The 24,680-nt window shown below is 34.5% G+C and overlaps 2 protein-coding genes across 2 annotated transcripts; both read right to left on the reverse strand.

The window, feature by feature from the left end:
* Positions 1-1,892: 1,892 nt before the first annotated feature.
* On the reverse strand, positions 1,893-8,523 carry LOC132299729 (nuclear transcription factor Y subunit C-3-like). The gene is made up of 4 exons (XM_059796521.1): positions 8,293-8,523; positions 8,050-8,095; positions 3,118-3,934; positions 1,893-2,126 (listed from the first exon to the last, which is right to left on the reverse strand). The coding sequence occupies exons 1-3, from the start codon at positions 8,506-8,508 to the stop codon at positions 3,144-3,146; spliced, it is 1,053 nt and encodes a 350-aa protein (XP_059652504.1). The 5' UTR covers positions 8,509-8,523; the 3' UTR covers positions 1,893-2,126; positions 3,118-3,143.
* A 6,199-nt stretch (positions 8,524-14,722) lies between these two features.
* LOC132299731 (cation/calcium exchanger 5) lies at positions 14,723-24,093 on the reverse strand. Its single transcript, XM_059796523.1, has 2 exons — positions 23,039-24,093; positions 14,723-15,983 (listed from the first exon to the last, which is right to left on the reverse strand). The coding sequence occupies exons 1-2, from the start codon at positions 23,945-23,947 to the stop codon at positions 15,219-15,221; spliced, it is 1,674 nt and encodes a 557-aa protein (XP_059652506.1). The 5' UTR covers positions 23,948-24,093; the 3' UTR covers positions 14,723-15,218.
* Between the last annotated feature and the right edge of the window lie 587 nt (positions 24,094-24,680).

Consider the following 24,680-nt stretch of genomic DNA (forward strand, 5'->3'; position numbering starts at 1 on the left):
TCCTCACGTTTATTCTCTCCTCTCTCAGCAAACTCAACAAATTACAAGTCATCTCCTTTCTCAGTCCTCTTCCATTACAACTTTATAATTTTATTTCTTTCCAACTCAATATTCATTAGTCTCAAATCTCCATTTCAACGCACTTCTCGACCCAATATTCATTAGTCTCAAATCTCAATTTGAACGTACTTTTCTTTTATTGAAGAATTTTCAAATCTCTAAATATTTAATTATTTTTTAGTTTTACTAACTTTTGTTATTATAAATTTGTATATATCTATATTTTTCATATATTTATATATTTGTTTGTGAGTTACGAGTCTTGTAAGTATTTTTATTCATATTTTTTTAAAGCAATGATGATTTTTAGATAATTATTATTTAATAATTAATATATCACATCTTATGATATGAAAAGGCCATTTTTTTTTTTTTTTTTCGCCTAAGGCCCCGAGTTACTTCAAGCCACCCCTAATATGAATTGAAGATAAAAAGTTATCATATCCTAGGCTAATGCCCATATAATTCACTAGTTTTAGCTGAATGAAAATTCCTAACTGTCAAGGAATATTATATATATATATATATATATATATTGTTCAGTTTGTGAATCCCAACTGCACATAACTAGGTTTTGCTTGTATCTAAAATCTAGTGTTCACAACCGTTGAACTCTAGGACTGCTCAACCTATAATAGCCTCATTAGGGTCTCTCTCTCTCTCTCTCTCTATATATATATATCAACAAAGGATCTGTGCCGTATTCCATGACACGCTCACTGTTACTACCCACTTGTCTGTAAAATATGTGAAAAGCGTGGACACGATGCCTTGCAGTGTGGGCATAATATTCTACACACACGAACACATAAATCTGTGTGTCTATCCATTGATCCATCTACTATCTGTTTCTTTCTATGTGTATATATATATATATATCCATAAACTTTTTATCTATTTATTTATATAAGAATATGATTAAACTCCACGACAAATAGATGCATACACCAGTATAGTCAAAACTTCGGATCCAAACAAAACTATATCCAATAAACACCTAATGAGACTGCTGAAAACACAGGCTTATATTGCAAACCATACTGAGGGAGCTAAAAACATTTTAGGTTTTAGAATACAAACCCACTAACTCATGATAGGGTTATGGAAGTTGTACCCTATCAGTTTATGATGGTACCGCTCAAAAAGTACTCTCTTTTGAACCAGTTCATAAATGTCTGCAGATCCCAAATATTTGAGATCATTAAAATTTAGTCCTGAACAGAGGACAACTTCACATATATGATTAGAAATAATTGTACAACCCCTAGTTGTTCGTTCAACGAGGTGAAAATGACTATGTTCTCTTTATGAAAACCAGTCAAGGAGATTTACACAAAATAACAATCACTTGTCCTGCTCATTTTTCAGTTCATATTTTTTCACGGTTAAATTTTAGCAAGTATTTGTAAAAGAACATGGCTTCAAATGTGAGGATATTATAGTAACAAATGTTCGCGTTAAAGGATAAAGAGGTTAAATCTAAATCTGATCCACCCCCCTCATCACCCTCAATCAACTAGAGAACACGGCTGATTAAAAGCCTTTACCTTCCCAGTTGTTGGGCATGAAAAGATGCAGTTATACGACTGGTGAAAAAGCACACGATCAAGAAAATCAGCGAAGAGCCCATACGATATGCTTCCTCTCAACACAAACATAAAAGCTTGCTCTCCATATGCTGTTCCTAATATCGGGCATTTGGTTCAAGCAACATCCAATTCACACAATCACAGTAACAACTAAACAGTTTAAAAGAAAACCACGTGTAGTAAACAAGGGGGCTATTTCTGCAGCCTAAAAGGCTGCAGTAATATTAATTTCCTACGCAACAGTTGCAATCAGTTTTTGGCATTTTATATAAGAAAAATCATTACCATGAGGTAGCATTTCTATATAGCTATTTCAGACAACATTTTCCCTTACTGACAGGATATGAAGAGCAAACAACCAATGAAAGACATATTAATGATAACTATGCTACGTGAGCGTATTCTTTACCAAAGGCTCCTTTCTTTCAGCTGGCATCTTGGGTGTATCATTCCGTACTGAAGCTCTCTCCTTCCGCTCTGTCAAAATTCACATGTTACCATTAACAATAAGAACAGCATCCATAAAATTCAACACAATAAGAACACAACGTAAACTATTTTCACATGTAAATTCTGAATAGAATGGAAAACGATATTTACATGGTTAGGGCTTTGAGAAGAGGATAGAGGGGGATGTTGCGCAGAAATGTACACAAATTGGCTTTGAACTTCAAATAAATTGAAAAGGGTAAATTGTATTTAATGAAAATTAAGAATGTGGAACGTGGTTACATGCTATAGTTGAAGATGTTCAAAAAAAAAAAAAAAATTTACCAGGCGTATCTAGTTTGATCTTCATTTACAATGCAAATTGCATAAACCTTTCTATAATCGGAAATGTCAAAATGGATGCAAGAATTCATCAGCAATATAACAATAAGAATTACAACTACGCCCGAGCAAGTTGCAGTTATCATCAGAAAATGGACGGAGGCACGGAGATTCATCTGCACTGAAAGTGTAATTGAACCCACATTTTAAAGCTTTTGTCATACCCTAATGTTGGCCTCATCATTTCAAGGTGGTAAGAGAGATGGGATAAAGGTAGACCTAACATTTGACATTATTTGCGCAAGGTGGTTGTTCTTGACTTGACAGCCCGAGCTTTTTACATTGCATCAAAGCAATGGCTCCCTTAAACAAAATATCTATTTGCTTACCAAAAATAAGAGACCAGTATTTAATCATATATTCATGAGGGAAAGTAATAAATAATTATAAAATTTGATTTATATAAACAATTACCATTAGGTCTGTGATGCCCTTGGACTCCGCAGTGGCAGGAGCCTCACACACTGGGCTAGCCTTTTATTTTTATTTTACAGAAAAGAATCTTTCAAGATAAAGATACCAAATTCAGAAGGGAGGACAAAGAAGTGCAAGCACAACAGTAGTTATCTGAAACATATAATTTGCTATGATATTCGGAGTTTAGTAGAAACTAATCATATTAAAGAACAGCACTCACCTTTTGAAATTTGTGCGCTTCAATTCCTAAGAATCTGATGGCGACTGTGGTTGCTGTGGTGCCTGTGGCCACATTTGTTGAGCCATGTAGGGATAAGGCTGCTGAGCGTACAAAGCAGGATCCATCACAGGCTTGCCCATCATCATCCCGGGAGTTCCAGCCTGAGGTGAATGCTGGGCTGGCATATAATAGCAGGGAAGTGAATCAGCAGGCCCTCCAACGGGCATTGCTCCTCTTGGCATTGAAGCAAGTGCTTCATCTCTCGGATCCTCCCTTGGCACAATGTCGACCAAAAAGTCAAAGATATCAGTTCTTGTTATTGCTGCTGCGATGTCATTCTTTTGGAGTGTCCTCCTCTTATTTTCCTCGGTGTGATTCCAAGAGCGCAAAGTCAATTCTAAAATGAACATCTCACATGCTCTGGCAAATACAATTGGTGCCTCGGCTGAAATCATTCTAACATCCTCATCAGCCTTCATGATCTTCTTGATTCTTGCCAAGGGAAGGCTATGGTTCTTGAAGTCAGTAACTTTCTCAATTTCTTGGTATTGGCCGGCCCAAAAAGACTGGAGTTGTTGTTGCAACTGCTGTTGTTGCTGCTGGTGGATATGCTGATAGGCAAGATGGTGCTGTGCAAGTTGAGCTCCAGCTGGCTGACCAGCAGACTGCATGTTCCCAACAGATGCAAGAACTGATCCTCGGCCGGGTGTCCCAGTCATTTGGTTTTGTTCATACGAGTTTGCACTATAAGGCAGAGCTGCAGTACTGACAACACCAGTGACCTGCTGATGTCCATGCCCCTGCTGATCCATTCTGTCTTTTGTATTTTCATAAAAAGAAAAAGAAATAGTAATAATAGAGGCCAAAGTTATTCTATGGTTAATAACAGGACAAAATTGAACATGTAATTAAGTAGTAGAAGTGGAATGATATAGCATTTAAACACAAATGTGTTAGCAATATCATTGCTGCAAAAATCTGAATTTAAACTCTCCTCAACAAAGTATTTTTCCAACTATTTGGGCTGGCTACTGGCTGTATGAATCTTGTTTCGCTATTCACAGTAAAATGTTAATCTCAGTTAATCACATGCTATCATATCTTTCTTTACAATCTCAACTCATTAATTTTAGAACCCCTTCCCTAACATTACCCTTAACAAAAACCACCTCATTATTCCTAATCAGTGCACTTATAGGCCATTGTTGCATATGGCCGACCATCTCAGTCAATTTTCTCTCATTTACCTCCAATTAGCACTACTACATCAACCATCTCACAAAACGTTTGCAATCCTGTCACTCTCATTTTAAGAACATGTTTTTGTCCGTCCAACATTCTGTCCTACAAGTGTGGCTAGTGTAATAGTTGAACTATAAAAGTAGCCTTCCAATTTTAGAGGTATACGGAAATCACAAAAAAATACAGAATTACTCCTCCATTTCACCCATCCTGCTTTAAATCCATGATTAGCGCCGTCTCCAATTTCTCCATCTCTATGCATAATCGAACCTAGATAACAAAAATGTTCGTTTTTTGGTGTTTCTTGACAATTGATCTATACTACATCCCTACTTGCATATCTAATTTTACAAAAACATACATATACATATACATATTCAGGTTTAGTCTTACCTTTTTTACTCTATAGTTCCTCTTCAAACTTCTAGTTTGCACTTATCACTACTCTAGTTTCCTGGTTTCATCAATCAAAATGATATCATAGCATATCATACATGATACATCATGAAACCTCAGTATTTATGTTACTACTGCATCCATAGCTAGGAAAAAAAGATATAGATCCTTTATGTAAACCTATAGTAATTGAGAATCACTTGTTTATCCCGCATTTCTTCTTAGCACAACCATCGTCTCATCATGCATGCCCTTCAGCAGCCCAACAAATCTCTAAGGTAACTTTTTTCATATCTAAAACCCATTATATCATACCTCTAGGAACCATATCTTAGGCTTTGCCAAATCTATAAATATTATATGGAAGTTTTTCTTTTTCTCTAATAATATCCACCACAAACACATTTTGTAGAATAGAAAAAACTCAAAATGCATATATTTATAAAAGAACAAAATTTAACTCGACATCCTATAATACAGAAAGACCACTTCAAAAATTATCAGAAACCCTTCTAAGTTCAACATTTTTTGTTCTTATGTCAATAGAAAAAGCTTTATACTTATTCCTCAATAGATGAAAATATCAATAGCTAACTATCCAGTTTATTTGCAGCTCCGATTATAAGTTTTTGTTGACCACAACCTGTAGGAACCAGGCTATCTATACAACTGAGATTCTATGCTAAGGATAAAAGACTTTGGGGATATAGAGAAGCTTGTCAGACTATACCAAATTAGGTGTTAGTGAATTCGGATAATTGCTATTTCTTCCCTGTATAAAAATAGATCTCTACCCTTAATAGATAATTTAAATGGGTTTAAACGAAAATTTTATACACTATCAACAATTGAATTTATATATAAAATAAAATAAAATAAAATAAAACCCTAAACAATGATCAGTAGTTTGAACTCTCCAAAAAAATTCTCTCTCATTTTACCTGTGCCAAACATCTAAAGTTTGAAGAAGACAGATGCTGCAAAATTTAAGTTGCTAGTGAAGGCAAAAAATTCACCAAGAGGTCATGCAGTCTTTTTCCTCTTTGCACATGGAAGAAAAATTCAATCTTAATACTGATGCCAAAAGATACCACCCAAAAAAAAAATGTTCCTATCCACAGAAAAATAAAAAATAAAAAATAAAAAATAAAGACGAACAAGACAAAACACTCTTCTGCTATAGAGGATCACCTTAGCTTCATAAGTCTTCTTAATTTACTTTCTTTCAAATGTCACCAAAATAGTGAGACAAAGCTAAAATTTTGCCTTCATAAGTTCTCACAAGAACTACCCTCAATGTAGAAGAAACCTTTTTCTCACCATAAAGTGGGAGGTAAAAGAATTGAATCCTTTGTATAACTGCTCAAAATTAACATCTCAAATTGCATCATTTTTATGACATTTTTCCAGTCAATCAAATAAATCTCACTCAGCTGAGCTGCAAGTTATTCTATTGGAACAAGACTTCCCAAAACTTCATCAATCGTTTAACATCAGAAGGAGGATTACTAATGAACAAGTCTTGCCATTTAGATTGCAAGTAGTCCTACGGAACCAGGATGTGAATTATCTTCCTAACCCTTATAACTTACCTTCCTTGATTTTATTTTATATGTTCCTACAGCATGTAAACACCAACAAGCTGCTCAATTGGTTTCAACCTCTTCTGAAGCATTATCTTCTAGGAGACTCATCCGATGAGCCAAAACAAGAATAAAAATGCAAATGCGGTAAGTACACAATTGTTAGTAGAATAGGAAGCAGAACCAAGAAGAGACAAGACAATGAAAAGAACGCCCACTTGGAAGCAAAAAAAAAGGAAGGAGTTTGAAACTGAACGAGGCACTCACTGGGAACCTAAAAGGCAACTGTATCAGAGGATACAAATAAGACCTAGGTTACATGATAGAAAAAGAAGTTGATAACTAAAATAAGATACAAATAAGACCTAGGTTACATGATAGAAAAAGAAGTTGATAACTAAAATAAGAATATGAACAATTATATGATGGGCTTGATGACATCTAAAGAGTATATGAACGAATGAAATTTATTATGGAACACATATTCCCCAAGAGTTTGGAACACTCAATTTAATAACTGCAAAACTTTCAATACTTTTTCTTCCTTTTCATTCTTACTTAAAATGAGGGTGGGCCTTGGCATAACAGTAAGGTTGATCCATTGCGACTTGGAGCGTGGAGGTCTTAGTTTCGAAACCAAAAACAACCTGTCTATAGACTCTATACAGAGGTAAGGCAACATACATCTGACTCTCCCAACCCAGCAATAGCGAGAGCCTCATGCACTAGACTAGTGTTAGGAAGAGCTTGTCCCACATCAGATCCGGATGGGAAATGACTTGGAAATATGTAAGACCGTAGGTGAGTATGCAAGACTACCTAATAGCTTAAACTTTTTGCTCAGAGGACAAAAGCCTGGCCAGCTAGCCAGTGTCTTAAAATGCTTCTTAGGCATTTCCAAAATGCTTTGAAAAAGTATTCTTTTGTTTAGGAAATGTAAAAATTATCTCCCACCCTAGATGAAGCTAAATCATTATATGATAAAAACAAAAAATATATATAAGAATATCATATCGTGTAACATCTTTAGATTCTGAAATTTTCCAAGGACCCTAAAAAAACATTTAGATTATGAAAAGTCCCACATCTTTTTCCAATCCAATGCGTCCCATGTGTCTCAAAAAACTTGTCACGCAACTCCATACATTTCAAACGTAATATAAGGTTATCACTAAAATTTAATGAATCCATAAATGATTTGGATGGTTTGATTATTCAACTCATAAAGATGATCTTACTAGAAGTATCATACAAATTGGCTCATTAAATGTAAACTTGGATCCTCTCGTCACCGTTACTCTTCATCATTAATTCCTTAAGAGTCTAACTTTAGAGATTTCTATCAGCTTGGGAAAAGGAAAAAAAGGCATCGAACACATAATTTCCTAATTTCGATCTTTCTTACTGAGGACCAAACATCCAATGTTGCTTTTGATGAGAGGAGGCTACAGAGTAAACACACAAACACATAAAAAATAAAGATAAAATAAAAAACTCTTTAAAAGCAGATAAAATAGACCTGTCTTAGCAAATTAAGGGACCATAAAGTAAACATTTTTCCCATATATAAGTTCTTTTAAATATTGATTAATTAGAAGGAAATATAAAAAATATAAATTATTCCGAATACATGTTTGTGGCATTTACGTATATATATATATATATATTCCTAAAAATTATTAAATATATAATATAGAGAGAAAGAGGGTACCTCTTAAATTCGAATCTATGCTGCTCTCCTCACAAAGATTGATCACCTGAAAAAGGAAGTTAATTTTATCAGATTAAAACATCGGAAACTACGAAAATTAAGAACAGATGCCAAAAGGAAAAAAATAAATAAATAAAAGACAAAATCGAAGAACTTTGACCAATAATTGATAAATGGAACCCAAATTTCTTTGAGGTTATTTAACGATATAGACCTTAGTTAGGGTTTGAGAAACGTAAGTACCGTAACTATGATTGTTTTTGTTTGATCGACGGACTTAACGAAACCGAGAAAGCGAGACTTTCGATTCTGACTCTGTTTGTCGAAAGTCGCCGCTTTTGTCGGGTATACTATGCTGTTTTTTTTTTGTAAAATGACGTTTTTAGCCTTCTTTCTGATGTTATCTTCGAACCAGCGATGCTCACGTCCTGGTGAACTGTATGAATTATCACGTGCCATTGGGCTCTGAAAAGCCAATTAAATGTTTTTTTTTTTTTTTTTTTTTTTAATAAAGTACAGTCACACCTGTAGTTTGACAAAAGAATATTAAACTTATTTTTTGGATAAAGACATTCTTTAAAAATTTAAAAATAAATAAAGATACCCATTTACATGAAAAATTGACCAAATTATCGTTTAACAGTTTATGAGACTTTTTTAACTTTACAATTTAATAAATTAAACTAATCTACCCTCATGAACAATTTATACATTAAAAAAAAAAAAAAACTTTATATTGTTTACTTTTTTTTCTTTGTTATTTACTTTATAAATATCCTAACTTCTTAAAAATGTAAACGTCTAAAATAATTTTTTATCCAATACATATATTTCAAATAAATTATATTTTGTTATTACTTTTTTTTTCTTTTTAAATTAAGATATTTAATTCTTTCATTTTAAAAATTAAACCAATTTCTTTTTCTTAAAAATAAAAAAAATGGTACCAGTATATCTTTATGTATTTTAAATTTAAATTATATATAAAATATTATGCATTTCTCAACATAAAATAAAATACTACATCTCTTCTTATCTCAAATGCATTCTCCTGATTAAAATTATAAATTTTTCCTCACTTATGATTTTGATGCTTTGATCCATGTCCAAAAACTTACAAATAATTAACTTTCACATATCAATTTTTTTCTATCCCCAGTAAAAAAGAAAATATATATATATCATTTTAGATGTCTACATTTTTAAGAAGTTAACACACACACACACACACATATATATATATATATATATATATATATATATATTTTACTTTTTTTTTTGTATGCATAAATTATTCATAAGGGTAGATTAATCCAATTTATTAAATTATAAATTTAAAAAAAATCTCCTAAACGGTTAAAAGGTAATTTGATCAATTTCTCATGTTAGGTTCATTTTTGAACCTTCAAGGTTATCTTTGTCCAAAAAAATAGATAAATTTTTTCTGAATATCTTTTTGTCAAGCCTCAACTTTAAACTCTTTTTTTTTTTTTTTTTTTTTTTGAACCTCCCAATTATATATATGTTTTTTTTTTTTTTTTTTTGCCCTATAGCATGTATTTACCCAATAAAATATTTTTATTTTTTATTTTTTCTCACTATTCCTCTTTCTACTCTCTCTTGACCAACCATCATCGGTACCATCCACACCACCACCCTCTAGCCATAAAAACATATATATATATATATACACACACACAATTAAGTCTTCAGTGAAGCACATGTCAGTGCACGTTACTGAGATTTCCGGTGAAGACTGAAATTTCTAGGTTCTTATTCACCGAATTTCTTGTCGTTGAAGCTTAAGGCTCTCGGTTGGTCTTCACATTGCTGAAATTCTCAGCATGGGTATTGATTGAACCAGCAAGCAACTCTCTGCATGAGTCTTCAATGGATCTCTGACTGTGCGTGGGGTCGCCGGAGTTATTGGGTCTTCAATAGCGTGGTTTCAGTTGGGTCACATCAAACAGTTTTGTTGTGCCTGTGTCATATTTCTATAGGAGATTGATGTGATGGAAGAGGAGTTGAATATCACGACAGAGCTTATCAAGAAGCAAGAAAGACTGATTCAACGATGGAGAAAAGAGTCACCAAAATAATAAATACAAAAATAAATAAAAATATCAAAAAACACTCACAAAAATAGTGACCACCTGGCCACATGACACGTAGAAACGCAAATACCCAACACAACCCAAGGGTGCACAAAATCGAAGTCAACACTCAGAATTGTCCGCACACACATAGATGAAGTATAATCAAAACAGCAATGATTCCGGCCAAGATTTTACAAGGAAAATTCCTCTCAATAAGAATCAAAAAAGTTAGTTCTTGGAGGATTCGAATCATTAACATTTCTTTTAAAGACAAAAGAGATATTACTAGACAATAATCTTTGATGTGAGATAATAACTTAAACATATAAAAACATGCATATTCACGTTTACAAGAGGGTAAATTAAACGCTTTAATATACAAATATTTCTCAACTGAAAAATAAAAAATATTATTCAAAAAAGAAAGAAATAAATAAATAAACATATAACATCATTCAAAATCTAAAAAATAATTTAATTTTTTTTCTTAAAAGTAAACATTTCTACAGCATATGGTATTCTTTGTGAGATGATCAAAAGACGCATCCACGTTAAATTTGAGCACATCCCTAGCTAGGAGGAGGAGTCCAAAAAGAAGAGATGGAAGATGGGGCACTAGAAACGGCCATAGTAGGAATATTGTATGTCATCTCCAAGTCCCAAAATTCTTCAAAGCTGGCCACACCAGGGTGGATAAGGCATCCCTTTTGCAATTTTCAAAGTGCCGAGAGTTTTCAGTTAACTTTATCAAACTGTATATTGTTAAAAAAAAAAAGAGACAAACTTTCATTTGACTGTAAATAAAATAAACTTTAATGAGGGTGAGTGTAATTAAAATTTATTAATTTATTAGAGTGGTTTCCTTATGTTTTTGTAACTTTAACATGAATATTGGTAGGAACGTACCAAAAACCATGTGGACCAAAAATTAAATATAGTGTACCTAAGCATAATTTTAATTTGTTAACAAAAACCTCCTGTTACCTAAAAACTAGAAACTAATGTGGATCCGTTAAAGGTACAATCTTGCTTCTACGTTCTAATCTACTACGCGTTCGATAGGAATATTTGATATTACCCAAAAAAATTTCAATTTTTTTCACATGCATATAGGTGATATATACACCTGCATGTATGTCCGTACTTGTTAAATGCATCAATCAAAGAAAACTCAGAGAAAACAAAACAAAACAAAAATTTAGACACTTAAAAGCCTATTTACTGGTCTGCTTGGTTTTTTGGTTCTCAAAAATTTAGAAAAAGGAGAATTAAGATGGCTCTTGAAAAATAAGGCCACGTTTGGCATTCATTTTGTTTATGTTGTTTTTGTTTTGGGACTGCTACATTGTCGATTTTGGCAACAAAAATATGTTCGGCCTTGTGTTATTTTACACAGTGCTAAAACACTTCGTGAACAGTGGCCCAAAATCAAAACACCAAAAAGATATTTTTTCTATTTTGACAATTGTTCATGGCCCAAAACCATAACTATGTGTTTTTGTTTCTGACATTTTCATAACAAAACATCGTCCCTAAACGTGCTTCCGATTTTTTTTTTCAAAACACTCTTACAGTAAAAACAATGTTTCTGTTGTTTTAGCCAAAAACAAAATGCTTAAAACAAAGCGCATGCCAAACGGACCCTAAGTCTTTTTCAAAACATTCAACCAATCAGAATTTTTGTAATTTTCAGTTATTTGCAAACACAAAACTAGCAAGGCAGATAAGTATTAATGCACATGTAACATATACGATAACAAAAGTCTGAAGTTTGAGACACATTAAAATTTGTGGAGTAGTGTCTAGAGACAGGGAGGAGTCGTCTAATATATTAGTGAGTTTTTAAGAATTTGTAGATTAGAGAATATTTTAGAAGAGTATTGAGTTTTGTACTAATAGTAAATATTTAAATAGAAAATTTTAGAGACTAAACCTTACTCTTTGATTGTAATGTATTCTATGGATTCGTTAGGGAGGATGAGCCCAAGAAGGAAGTCATCAAGTACTAAGAGTTAGGAGAAAAACTGAAAATCAAAATTATCTGCATATATCTCATTTTCTTCTCCAAACATTGAGTTATTATAGTGTATGTAGAACTAATAAATTTAAGTATTAAGTACAAAGGTTGCTCAACGTACAGATTGTGGCAGAAGACCTCTACCCCTATACAGGAAGGTAGTCATCAAGTCTTAAAGTTAGGAGAAAGACTGAAAATCAAAATTATCTGCCTATATCTTATTTTCTTATAACTAATAAATTTAAGTAAAAGTAGGAAGGTTGCTCGAGGTACAGAGTATGGCACAAGACCTCTCCAAAGGATAGGATTATAGTAGTAGACGAAACTGAGTCGATATATTCCTGTATTGGAACTTAGTTTCCTTCAAAATTTCAAATATTAAATCGTAAAAATAACAAACTCGAGTAGTAATTGTCTTTATGCTTATCTTTCTCCTTTATGAGAACTAGTCATCTTGGGGAAATCACATTGATCTGATCATAATATTCATGCCCCTCTAGTTGAAGAATCTCATAATATTCATGCCCCCTAGTTGAAGAATCTCATAATATTCATAGTTGAAGAATCTCATAATATTGATGCCCCTCTAGTTGAAGAATCCCTTACAAAATTTCACTTCTAAAGGATTCTTAATTTCACTGCTAAAGGATTCTTCCCGACATCCAAAAATGAAAGAGTGACATGTAAATGTAGGGGTAGGAATAATAATCAGGTAAAAATAGAAACAAACACTAACGGTGATAGCATGCAATGAACAGTCAACTTTCTTAGCTAAAATATTTTGAAAATAAACTGAAAGAGAACATTGCACAGTGTAGCCACCAAGAAATTGAATTTGAAAAATGAATCAAGTTGTGATTGTATAATCATGCAAGAAAATTGTATGCATTAATGCATAGTTTCTTTTTCTTTTTTTCTTTTTTTCTTTTTTTTCTGTTCTGAATGGTTTTATAATTTTATTGATACAAAATAAGCAAGGCAAGGCATACCCTAAACATGAAGAATAACAATACTGCAGCAATAGAGAGAAAAAAAGAACAGCTTGATTAACACTAAAGCAACTAGTCCAATAGCAGCATTAAGAAATGTGTGGTAGATCTGAAGGGGATAAGCCAACTGCATCAAGACCCTCAAAACACGACTCCATTGCCAACTGTTGAGGAGAATGGACTGTGACACCATGCACCCTTCTGTTTCTTTCATTCCAGATACACCCGTAAGGTAGAGCTGAATATGCATCTCATCACTTTTTCACTTCATAGAGGGGCTTTCTTCTTGTCATGTCTCCCACTCCACAGAAAGTTCTTCACTCTTCTTGTACAGCTACAGGAATTGAAAATACAGTGGCCCAACAAAAGTAATAATAGGAGGAGATTACTGATTTTACGAGTTCCACTCTACCTGCCATAGATAGGTTGAAGGATAACAGGGCAGAACAATGAGCTTTCTTCACTCTTCCATCAATCAGAGGCAAGCCTATGTATGTGACTCTAGAGAGCCTATGTATGTGACTGGAGAGAGCCTTCTTTGAAGTCCAATGTTCTCAAAATACTGCTTTTCCTCCTCACAGATTTGGACAAGAAAACTAGACTTTTCTCTCTACTCACCTTTAGACCAGAAATAATCCGAAACTTCGTCAGAATATATTCATTAAGTTGACAGCATTTCTAACTGAGGTTTCGAGAATAATGAAAAGATTGTCAGCAAAGAAGCAATGGGAGATGTTGGATCTAAATTTTCTGATTGTGTCACAGAGATCCAGTTTACCATCTACTACAGAATTATTGACCATTGGAGAAAAGCAGTCGGTAACTAAGGTGAACAGAAGAGGAGAAAGTGGGCATCCCTGTATGAGACCTCTACCTTCAGAAAAGAAATCAACAGGAACACCATTGACAAGAACTGAGTAATGGACAGAAGTTACCACCCTGCATGATCCAAGCCCTCCAGGTGTCCCCAAAACCATTCCAGGAAATAAGCTTTACTGCTTTGGAGGAGAAACCCTTGAGGAGTCATGGGCAAGAATCACATTGCTGTCAATCTTCCTGCCTTAGGTGCTCATGCCCAATCATAGTTTCGTTTTTCATTATATATTACACTACAAAAAGACCCTATAGGACCAAATCATGCACAAATAGGTTAAACCCCAACAGTCACTAGGTGAGATTTGGCATAACATGAAGGGTTACCCATAAATAAATGATAGGAAATTACTAGCCAATCACCACCTGCCTTGTAAGCAAATGTATAAATGTTGTTTCATTTTGTTGTGTGTTGTCTTCTTTTTTATTTTTTCTTTTTTTTTTTTTTTTTTTTTTTTTTTTTTTTTTTTTTTTGGCTTGTGTGACAAATTGTCATTGACGGGAACAAAATGGTAAATAGCATCACTCACTCTATCAAAATATACCCACACCAGAGCGTGCACAGAAGGTTTCATACTGGTAAAGACAATTTCTGCAATGATCATCAAGAAGATCACTGAAGTTTTCTTCATGAGCATTAAATCAGTTCTTTTTATCGAACCTAATATTGATAGTTCAATTTGCTAACCACAAACAAATGCCATAATGTTTTTAACTAGATAAATCCATAAACCTTCTACAACAAACCAATTTTTGCAGTAACCAAGTAAAATCAAATTGAACGAGTACAAGCTTACACTTGACAAGAGTGTGGATCCATATAACTATTACAACTATGATATGAATCATTTAACATTTTATCATCTGTAAAGTTCACTTTTTACCCAACTTGGGATAAACAAGAAAAACAAATCAAAAGAATTAAGGAAAAAAAAAAAAAAAATGGTACAAGTTATAAGCTAATCTATCTTCAAACTGAAAATGGGAATATATCCATGACCTTGCATTTTTTTCTCCTTTATTCCCTCCTTTGGATCAACACATTCTTTATAGCATGAGCAATGCTGAAAAGCGTAGACTGGTTCAGTAAGCTGTTAAAACCCAGATATTGAATTGCTTGCATAATCATCCGTTGGGTTGCCATTATTGATTTAGTAGTGATCGAATCAGCCGTTCTTTAGGTGGGTAGAAAAATCACACTGAAAACTTGGCAATGATTAAGCTCACTGCCATAAAAACAATATAGAGGCCGACAAGGCAGAATCCCCAAAATCTAGGCACCCGGAATCTGCACCAAAGTACTACCAACAGGGACCCCATTAGGCTGAGAAGCAAGAACACAAATGCGATTACGATACTCACGTGAAAATGGAGCTCATAAGCTTTCGGATAGATATCAGCTGTCTGAATCACCAAAGCTGTTCCAAGCCCAAAGAGCATGTTAAACATGGGTCCAGCAAAGCACCCAGCCATGGCCATTGCTGGCTGGCCTGCTTTTGCAACTGCCACATCGGCGACAAGATCACCCACTGAGTTTCCCCATGCAAGTACTGTTAGCCCGAGGAGAGCAGGAGGCAATTTGAGAAGCACTCCAAGAGCTGCAAGGCAGTTCAAGAGTTCTCTGGCCACAGTGGAGATCCAAAATACGCTCATTACAAATGCTAGGAGCACTACTGGCAATTGCTCAGTTTTGGGGGGCTCTTTTTCCACTATGAAGTGAAGAGCTGCTAGAGAAGAGCTTGCAAAGAGTACGACCAACCAGAGAGGGAAATGGACGTTTGAAATAAGAAAAGAGATGGGATGATTTAGTGGTATGAACGAGTTGCAAGAGTACAAAATGGCAAGAGGGAAAATAGCTATGTTGACAGAATGATAGAACCTACTCCATTCAGAAGGTGAAGTTTGGGGGATTGTGAGCTTCAGAAGTAGTGAGACTGGAATCTCCCATGCCTTCGAGATCTGTGGACAACAAAAAAGAGAGAATTAAGAAAAAAGAAGAAGCAAGGAACTACAAATATTTACTAAACTACAAATGAGAAGATTTGATGACCATTCATCAGGATAATTTCTCAGCTTACAGGGATACAAAGAATAGTCACTGTCAGGTATATAGTTCAGTGGGTAGCAGCATGCTAGTAAAAGTTACTTGTATTCAACAGCATTATTTATCAAAACATTATAAGAAATCACCATGCATAAGCATTTTGGAACAACTTATACAACTGACTTCAAATGATCAAATCCCAACAGAAGTATGCTAGGTCAGCAATCAAGGAAACATCTGAACAGTGAAAGAATAAAATATATTCCCCTTCGCTAAACAGTCCTGGGACAAACTCTGCTTGGGCAATAGCACAATTGGTATGCATGAAGTAGCCACTGATGCCCATTCTTTCCTTTTCCCTAAAAGAAAAGGCTGCCACCATTAACCCTTGGGCAATAGCACAATTGGCAATTACATAAGAGTGCCCCTAGTACATGTACATGATGTTCTAAGAAAGTAAAATCAGTCCATTTTGTTCTTCTATGGCCTTTAAACACAGAATCGGTTCTCCAGAATGGGACCACTCTAGTAAATGGAGCTCTCTCTAAAAATGAATAATTAAAAAAAAAAAAAAATGCATTTCATGAAATCCAAAAATTACCAGTGTTTTAAATAACTAAGAAAATCCATTTCATGAAATCCTAAAATGGCCAATGTTTTTAAATAAGAATTGAGCAAAACAAAGACTAGTTAAGTGTTGGCTAAAGCATACTATAATCATTGCATATGCTATTTAAAACTAAATTGAGATTCAATATCTATGAGAATCCAAATGGCTTGTTAGTATCTGGTCTTAATCTTAACAGACTTCTGTACTTTTTGGACTGTCAAAACAAATCGAGGGACAAAATTCAGTGAACTCAACAAAGTCTCAAAAACCATGTCAACCAGTTACGTGCGGAGAAGAAACAACTTTTTTGCCCTGTCTATGTCATAGGATATGCCATCAGGTCTTTGCTCACTGCACTTATCCATGCCATTAGAGATGGACTTTTAACCTCATGTTGCCACTCATATATCTCAACATATTCATATTATTTATTGCTTGTTTTAAAGTCCTATTTTCTTATTTCTTGACCAACATTTTATAGCATAAAGCAAGACTGGCCTTCTGGCCAGTTTGTTCAACACCCTCAATATCTTCACACTCATTATTTGGAAAATTGGACTGGCATTTCCCCCCAATTAGAACTCAAAGAAATTAAACACTTCTAATACTTCAATAAAATAACCATATCTAATATCCCTCCAAAAACAACCAGAAAAACTTGAGCACAAATTCCTTATCACTTCCTGATCCTGACTGCTTTGTCATTTTCAAGTGCATTAATCCATGTTGTACAAGACAAAAAATAATAACTACTAATCAGATTCTTTCTTTAGGGACCATCAATTTTGAATTTCACAATCTCATATTCCCATTTGTAGTAGTAGAACTATGAGTCCAACCTAATTTGTAATATATATATATATATATTAATTAATTAATATATGAATGGCAACATTAAATTTAAATAAGGCATCTAGTTAAACCAAAGAAGAGTTATAAAGGTTTAGGGAGAAATGTTTTTGAAACTCCTAAATATAAAAGCAACACCAACCTTAGCTAATAAATTTTATCTCAATTCTGCTTGTATAAAATCACAAGAACTTTCTTTATAGGCCATAAATAATCGAACTTCTTACATATTTGCAGATTTCAATATAGTATGTGTCTCATCAAGGAGATGCCTTCATATATAAAAGAGGCATGTTATTCTCCATAGTCCATACAGGTAGATCTCTTCTAAATAATATGATTATTACAGTTTGGGTTGGCAGTCAACCATATTTACCAAGTACAATTAACTTAAAATTACTTTGAATAATTATTTTCAAGCTCAAGTCTTCAACCGAAGACTTGGGCCGGATGCATGTGATTCAAGACTTGGGCCTGAATAGCATTGTTCAATTACTTTTCAATGTTATCAGCCCTTCCAAATTTTTTATGTTCTTACTTTCCACAGAATTTAGCTTGCAACACAAGTGTTTCAGCAGTCCAATATCCAGTTACTCTTTACAATCCTTTTTTCAGTATAAGGATTGATAAGTAGTTGCTCTAACATTTGTAACTAACTTAAACAGACACATAAAACTCACAGCAGATGTTTCATTCTATGATAATTTATAAATAGATCTATCATAATTTCAACAAACCAAACCTAGTTTTTACCATCATCGTTATCTTTATTTTTAACATAATCCACATAAGGCATGCAACACTCCATTTAGCTTTTATCACTATCATTCTTTTCTGCCCAATATACCACTGTTAAATTGTTCCTCAAGCAAGGTGTTGGCTGTTTCTTCATTTCCACAGCTATTTCCAACTTTTATGTTGGTTTATTTAGCGCTTTCATACAGGTGCTTCACTTCAATGCTGGAAACATAGCATGTTGGATAAGTTTTATATTGGAGCTTGGAAATCAGTTGTTCAAATTGACTAGTAAACACAGATTATTAGTTTAGCACTTATAAAGTCAGTTTTGTATTGTTTCAATCGACACTCCAATAGTTTTAACATCTGCTGCCATGAGGGCTGCATAAAGCAACTCAAAATAGTCATCCGCTGACTCCAACTACCAATTCTACAATGTTTTACTGAAAACAAGAGTGCAAACTACTCAGCAGAAAACTCAGATTCTCTGCCACACAACTATTTATCCCCTCTTTCTTGAGCATCTCACACAACATCACGATATGTCCAGTTGTCCATCATCTTTGAAAAAAAAAAAAACTATTACTTTGCTTATAACTAAATGTGTCTAACCAAGCATGATGAAGAACATAGCTCTTTCAATCTGAAAGAAAGCTTGTAGTTATCATTCTTCATTATCATAGATTTCCCCACCATTTCTTTAGTGAATAGCAAATAAAATTGAAGTCTTAGTTTGACTGAAACCTCATTTTTTGTTTAGTCTTTTTACAAAATCCTAGATAATCTCTGATAGCCCCTACTAGCTTCCAATAATTTTTTGCGTCTTCTAACATTTTCTCAATACAGAGTTACCGTGTTAGTAACATTTGGTCTCTTTAGTTTTCATTCTTACTCCAAATTATCACCTTGTTTTTCCTACAAGAGCTTAAATTTGTAGTTCATAGTAATTACCCGTATATGGGGGCTTGAAAACATTATGCGGCTTATAATGAAAGTTTACTCATGGAAAGGACCAGCAACAATGTGACTACGTGTAGACATTTTCTAACATGTCAATTTTCATGTGTGAAACACCATTTTAGGCTTCATGATTTTAGATAATTATATTGGATACAAAGAACCATTACTAAATAGTGATTGCACACTGGAAAGGTGAAGCAACAACTTTACTTTAGGATGCTAATTCAAGGTTAGTCCACTGAAGTATTAGTAAGTGATGAAAATACAAAACATCTCTAGAGATTAACAAACTCTATGTTTTTTCTAAAAATTAGGGTCATATCACAAGATTTAATCTCCCATATTCATAAACTAAATTAACAAAAAAAAAAGGCTTTGACAGAGAAGAAAGATTTTCCTCTTTTATTAATATATATGTATTATCAACAAAAATAGCAAGGGGCACAACCATGTGGATGCAAAGTATATAGGAGGATAAAAACTAAGCTCCTCCAACCAACTCAGGGCCTTGGACCAGAATAAGGCCATGAAGTTGCTCCATGATACTCTTTTAAAGTTGAAAGACTATGATTTCAAGATTGTTCAATGATTTTTATGTATATACACACACAAAATTCCCTCAGATTGCCATGTTTCGACGGTTTGTCCCTTGCCAAAATTGTGCTGGCCTTGTGTTCCTTACCAAATAAAATAATATGAATATACACACACAACCATGTACATGCAAAGTAATGGAACCATGAAGTAGTTTCAATGATTTTTATAGCTCCATAATCCAGATTGTGTTATACCTATACAACGCTTACTCAAGCTTGACAACCAAAGAGGTACTACCAACAATAATCGCATATGAAGTAGTTTCAATGGATTTTATAGCTCCAGAATCCAGATTGTGTTATACCTATACAACGCTTACTCAAGCTTGACAACCAAAGAGGTACAACCAACAATAATCACATTGTTGTGTGTGTGTATATACATATTATTTTATTTGGTGCGGAACACAAGGCCAGCACAATTTTGGCAAGGGACAAACCATCAAAACATGGCAGCAACCACTAAAAACTAATCTTGCTCAGAAGTCTAAAATTGATTTGTTTCTATGGATGAGAGATATATGACAGTTGTTTTGGCACTGGCATTTTTTGGTTCTCAATTCCAGTGAGAATTTTTATATACCATGGTGTGTGTGTGTGTGTGTGTGTGTGTGTGTGTGTATCTTTTTAGCAGAATTAGAAATGATCGCATTCGGGAGATGGTTGAAGTGGCACGAATTGGAGATTTTTAGAGAGAAAATAGGTTAAGATGGTTTGGACATGTGCAAAGAAGACCTTTAAGTGCAGCAGTTAGGAAAAGTGACATAGTCCACATTGAGGGTAATATTAGGAGAACAGGAAGACCAAAGTTAACGCAGGTAAAGTTAGTAAAGAAAGATATGGTAGCATGTGGATCGATTGAGGCTATACCTTAAATAAACCGGAATGGAAACATGGGATCCATGTAGCCGACCCCAAATAATTGGGAAAAGTCTTGGTTGTTGTTGTTGTTGTTGTTATTGTGTAGGATATATTATATGATGCACATTAATTAACAGCGAACAATTGTTTTAGAGACTCCTACCTAAATAAACTACATATTCTATGGGCTCACTTCTTGATGTCTACGTGGAAGATGAAAAAGAATTTCATGCATATATTACCAACGGGCTAGTGGACTAACGGTATCAAGCCCTTACTTCCCCCCAAAAAAAAAACTTCATGCATATATTCCTTTCTTCCCATACTCCAGTCACAGTTCAAAATTTGAGAAGTGGACCAAAAAGAAGCAAGAGAGCATGGTAAGATAAAGTGGAAACACGACCTTGAAGGAAATAAAATAAACAAATAAATAAAAAATAAAAGTGATAAGGGCCATGTTGTGAAATTCCAAAAGGAATCTTAAGGCCTCGAATGGAATCAGGGAGAGGGGAAAGATTTAAAGATGATAAGACAAAGCTACTTAAAGTCTCCTAGATGTCTCCAAACATTACCATAACATTTCTAGGGAGATTGCAAACCATTCTAGGAACAGGTTTCCCTCAAAACACATTTCCATCGTAATGTTCTGGAAAACGAGCTTTGTGAAACTATAATTGCAATCATATCATGTCAATGAAGGCCATTTGATTTCTACTCTATTAGACAGACCATGAAAAAAAATAAATAAAAAAAATAATGAAATGGATGAGACAAGAACCAGAATAAAGAGTTCCCATGCATAAGGTATCTGCCTCTACAGAGATTTTTCAAATGGACCAAAAGAACATATCAATGCATCAACCATGAAAGACTTGGCCAGAATTTTGTAACGACTTTCAATAGCACAAACCCAGGGTCCAGATGAAAGAAAATAGGGTGCATTGGTACCATCATTCACAACAAAGTAATGACACCCACAAGAAACGATACAAGTCAAAATGAATCCACTACAAAGGGATAAATTGAAGGGCAGAGGGACTTAATCAGAGTAGCACGAAGAGACATGATGATCCTTGCAAAGTAGAGGAACATCATGGCCCTTAGTGAAGGAATTGGCATAATTGGGTTCACACATGATTTTTAACTATTGTAGGGCGGGTTCATAGAGTTGACATAGGTACCATTGGTATTTAAATCAAACTAAAACCCAATATGAAGAGTACCAACTATTCTTTCTTCCTAAGAATTTAATTCAATAAGGGATTGTGATGGACATTGTCACTTCCAGTAATTTTCCCATATACATGATCAATAAATTGATTATTGCCAACTAAAACCATTTTTAGGGATAGAGAGTTGATGCAATATTATTGTTCTTGCTTGCCTTAAATAGGTAAATGTTACGCAATATTAATTATTTCAGTGGATTTTCATTACAAGAACATGCTAAACTGGTAGCATTTTGTTCTCATCATACAAATCAAGTTAGTTAGAAATGTGCATTTTGTGATTTATGCGGCAAACTCACAACAGTACAACAAATCAATTATGACAAATTTTATGGAAACCATCTTGAAAAGAAAAAAAAAATACAATGGAAACCATTAACATGTTGAGGTACCATTATCTAGGTGAGTTTGAGAAGGTTAAAAATCATGTCATAGCTGCAACTCCTCCACAATTTACAGGTCATTTATAACCCACTCCCTCCCCCCAAGGAGTGGCTAGAGCTTTGGTTATTCTTAAGCGATCATATAGTTCTTTTCTTTCTTTCTGTTTTGTTTCTTGTTCAGGTATAACTTATCCTTCTCGTGTATGTCTTTCTCCATAAAATATACACACACACACACATATATAAAAGAATTTATGTCGCAGATAAAGCTCATACAACATTACATAGAAAAGGAATTCAACTATCCTCCAACATTTTATTTTCCAGCAGGGATTTGTAGTTAAGTCTATGATAACTGATCAAGTTATTGTATTAGGTCTCCAAAAACAATACACAGTTAGATCCAATTATTAGCAGCACTTTTTCATTAACACTTGGTAACTGAACTAGTGTCATCCTTGCATTACACTTGGTAACTGAACTAATGTCATCCTTGCATTAACAATTACAGATTTCTAACATAAGCATACTTAAGATACAATATGCACATTGCCCTATAAACCATGCATGAGCAACATAAATTGAATTATTAGCAGCATATATTTTTATTGACACTTGGTAACTGAACTAGTGTCATTCTTCTATTACCAATTACAGATTTCAAAAGTAAAAAAGGTTAAGATAAAATATGTACATTGGCTTATAAACAAGGCAAGAACAACATAAATTGAATATCAGACATACCTGCCCAAATGCTTGTTGAAAACCAGAAGCAGGTTTCTTTTCGTCCAATTTCTCCATTACTTCTCCATTTTCGCTATCCGATGTCATCAAACCCTTATGGACCTCAACATCCCCAACCGAACCCTTCTCACTCCCACATTTCCCTTTCCCATTATCCATCCCTAAATCCATCCAAAACACAAACCCAACGAAGAACACATAAAACCCAACAAACCCAATTGCCTGCCAAAGAAAAATCTCAGCACTAAGATACACATAGAACAAGAACAAAGCCGCAGTCAAGTAAAACAACACGTCCCTCACAAACGGTGCAGGATCAACTGAAAAGGGTGCTGCATAAATTGCCACAAACCCTACAACAAAGGCGGAAACGAAGGTCCCCGCAGACAAAATCGCACCGAACCCAGTCCTCAATTGGCCGCCACGGACGGCGGCAACGGATGCGAACACGTCCGGGGCTCCATTCCCGAGAGCTAGGAGCGTCACAGCGCCCATACTAGGGGACAAATTGAGGTGGGTCGCGAGCTTGGTGACAACAACAGAGAATCGGTCCTGTGCGGTCTTGACCAAGATATAGAACTGTAAGAGGATGCACAGAGAGAGAAAGGGGATGGAGAGAAATGGGTTTTCGCGGAAGAGGCAGAAGTGGAGAGAGAAGTAGTTGAGGAGGCCATTGGAGTCGCCGGAGCAGTGGAGGAGGGAGAAAGAGCAGCGTTGGTGAGGTGGGATTTGGGTGATGGATGAGCAGGATTGTAGGGTGGTGTTGAGGAGGGACCTGTGTGGGATTGGTAGATCTGCGGAGGGGTGAATTGGGGATGATGATGGTCTGAGGAGGAGGAAGAAAAGGAGAGTGGTGATGAGGGTCAGTGAGATTGCTGGGATTTTGAGAGAGAGGAGAGAGAAGGCCATGCCATTCCAAAAAGGTGCTATATATGTCTACTTCTTTGGAGTACTAACATTTGGCTTCTGAGTCCTCAGTTTGTGCAAGCGTTTGTTACCTCTCTTTTCTTGAAACTTGATGCAAGGAGGAGAGACACTATAATAACACGCTTACGGTCGACGACAATGACGAGTTTCTGTTCTACAAAGAAGCGAGTGGTCCAAGTGGCGAGAATTCAAAAAGGTCAAATAAAGTAAATTCTAAAAGTGCTGCCCTTTTTTTTTTTTTTTTTTTTTTTTCATTCATATATTTTTTCTTTTTTCGTTCTTTCTTTTGTAAGAGGATCAAGGCATATAATATTTATTTATTAATTTTATTAAAAGTTGGAGCCCAGATCCCATGATGTATTAATCAGTATTGTAGTGATATTGTAAAAAAAAATCAGTCAATTTGACCTATATTATAATAATATTTTATGTCTTGAAATTTAGAATAAATATGTTGAAACAGAATTTAAATGTGTTAGAATCTCTTTCCAATATTATTATTTTTAATTTTTGCCCATTTAAATTACGTTTAAAAACATTTATTTCAATGTGGAAACATAGAACAAATATGTTAAAAACTAAAAACAAATGCGTAGAAAAATTTTACGACACCATTAGAGCAGGAGGCCAGATAGCAGAGGATTCAATCTCAGGTATGGAGTTATGAAAGAAAAACACTATAGTAGAAGAGGAGGCTGTTTGAAGTGTTGCCAGT

This window comes from Cornus florida, unplaced genomic scaffold (genome assembly GCF_030987335.1).
Source record: "Cornus florida cultivar Cherokee Brave unplaced genomic scaffold, ASM3098733v1 CherokeeBrave_3.0.0_Hap2_Chr03, whole genome shotgun sequence".
NCBI classification, from domain to species: domain Eukaryota; kingdom Viridiplantae; phylum Streptophyta; class Magnoliopsida; order Cornales; family Cornaceae; genus Cornus; species Cornus florida.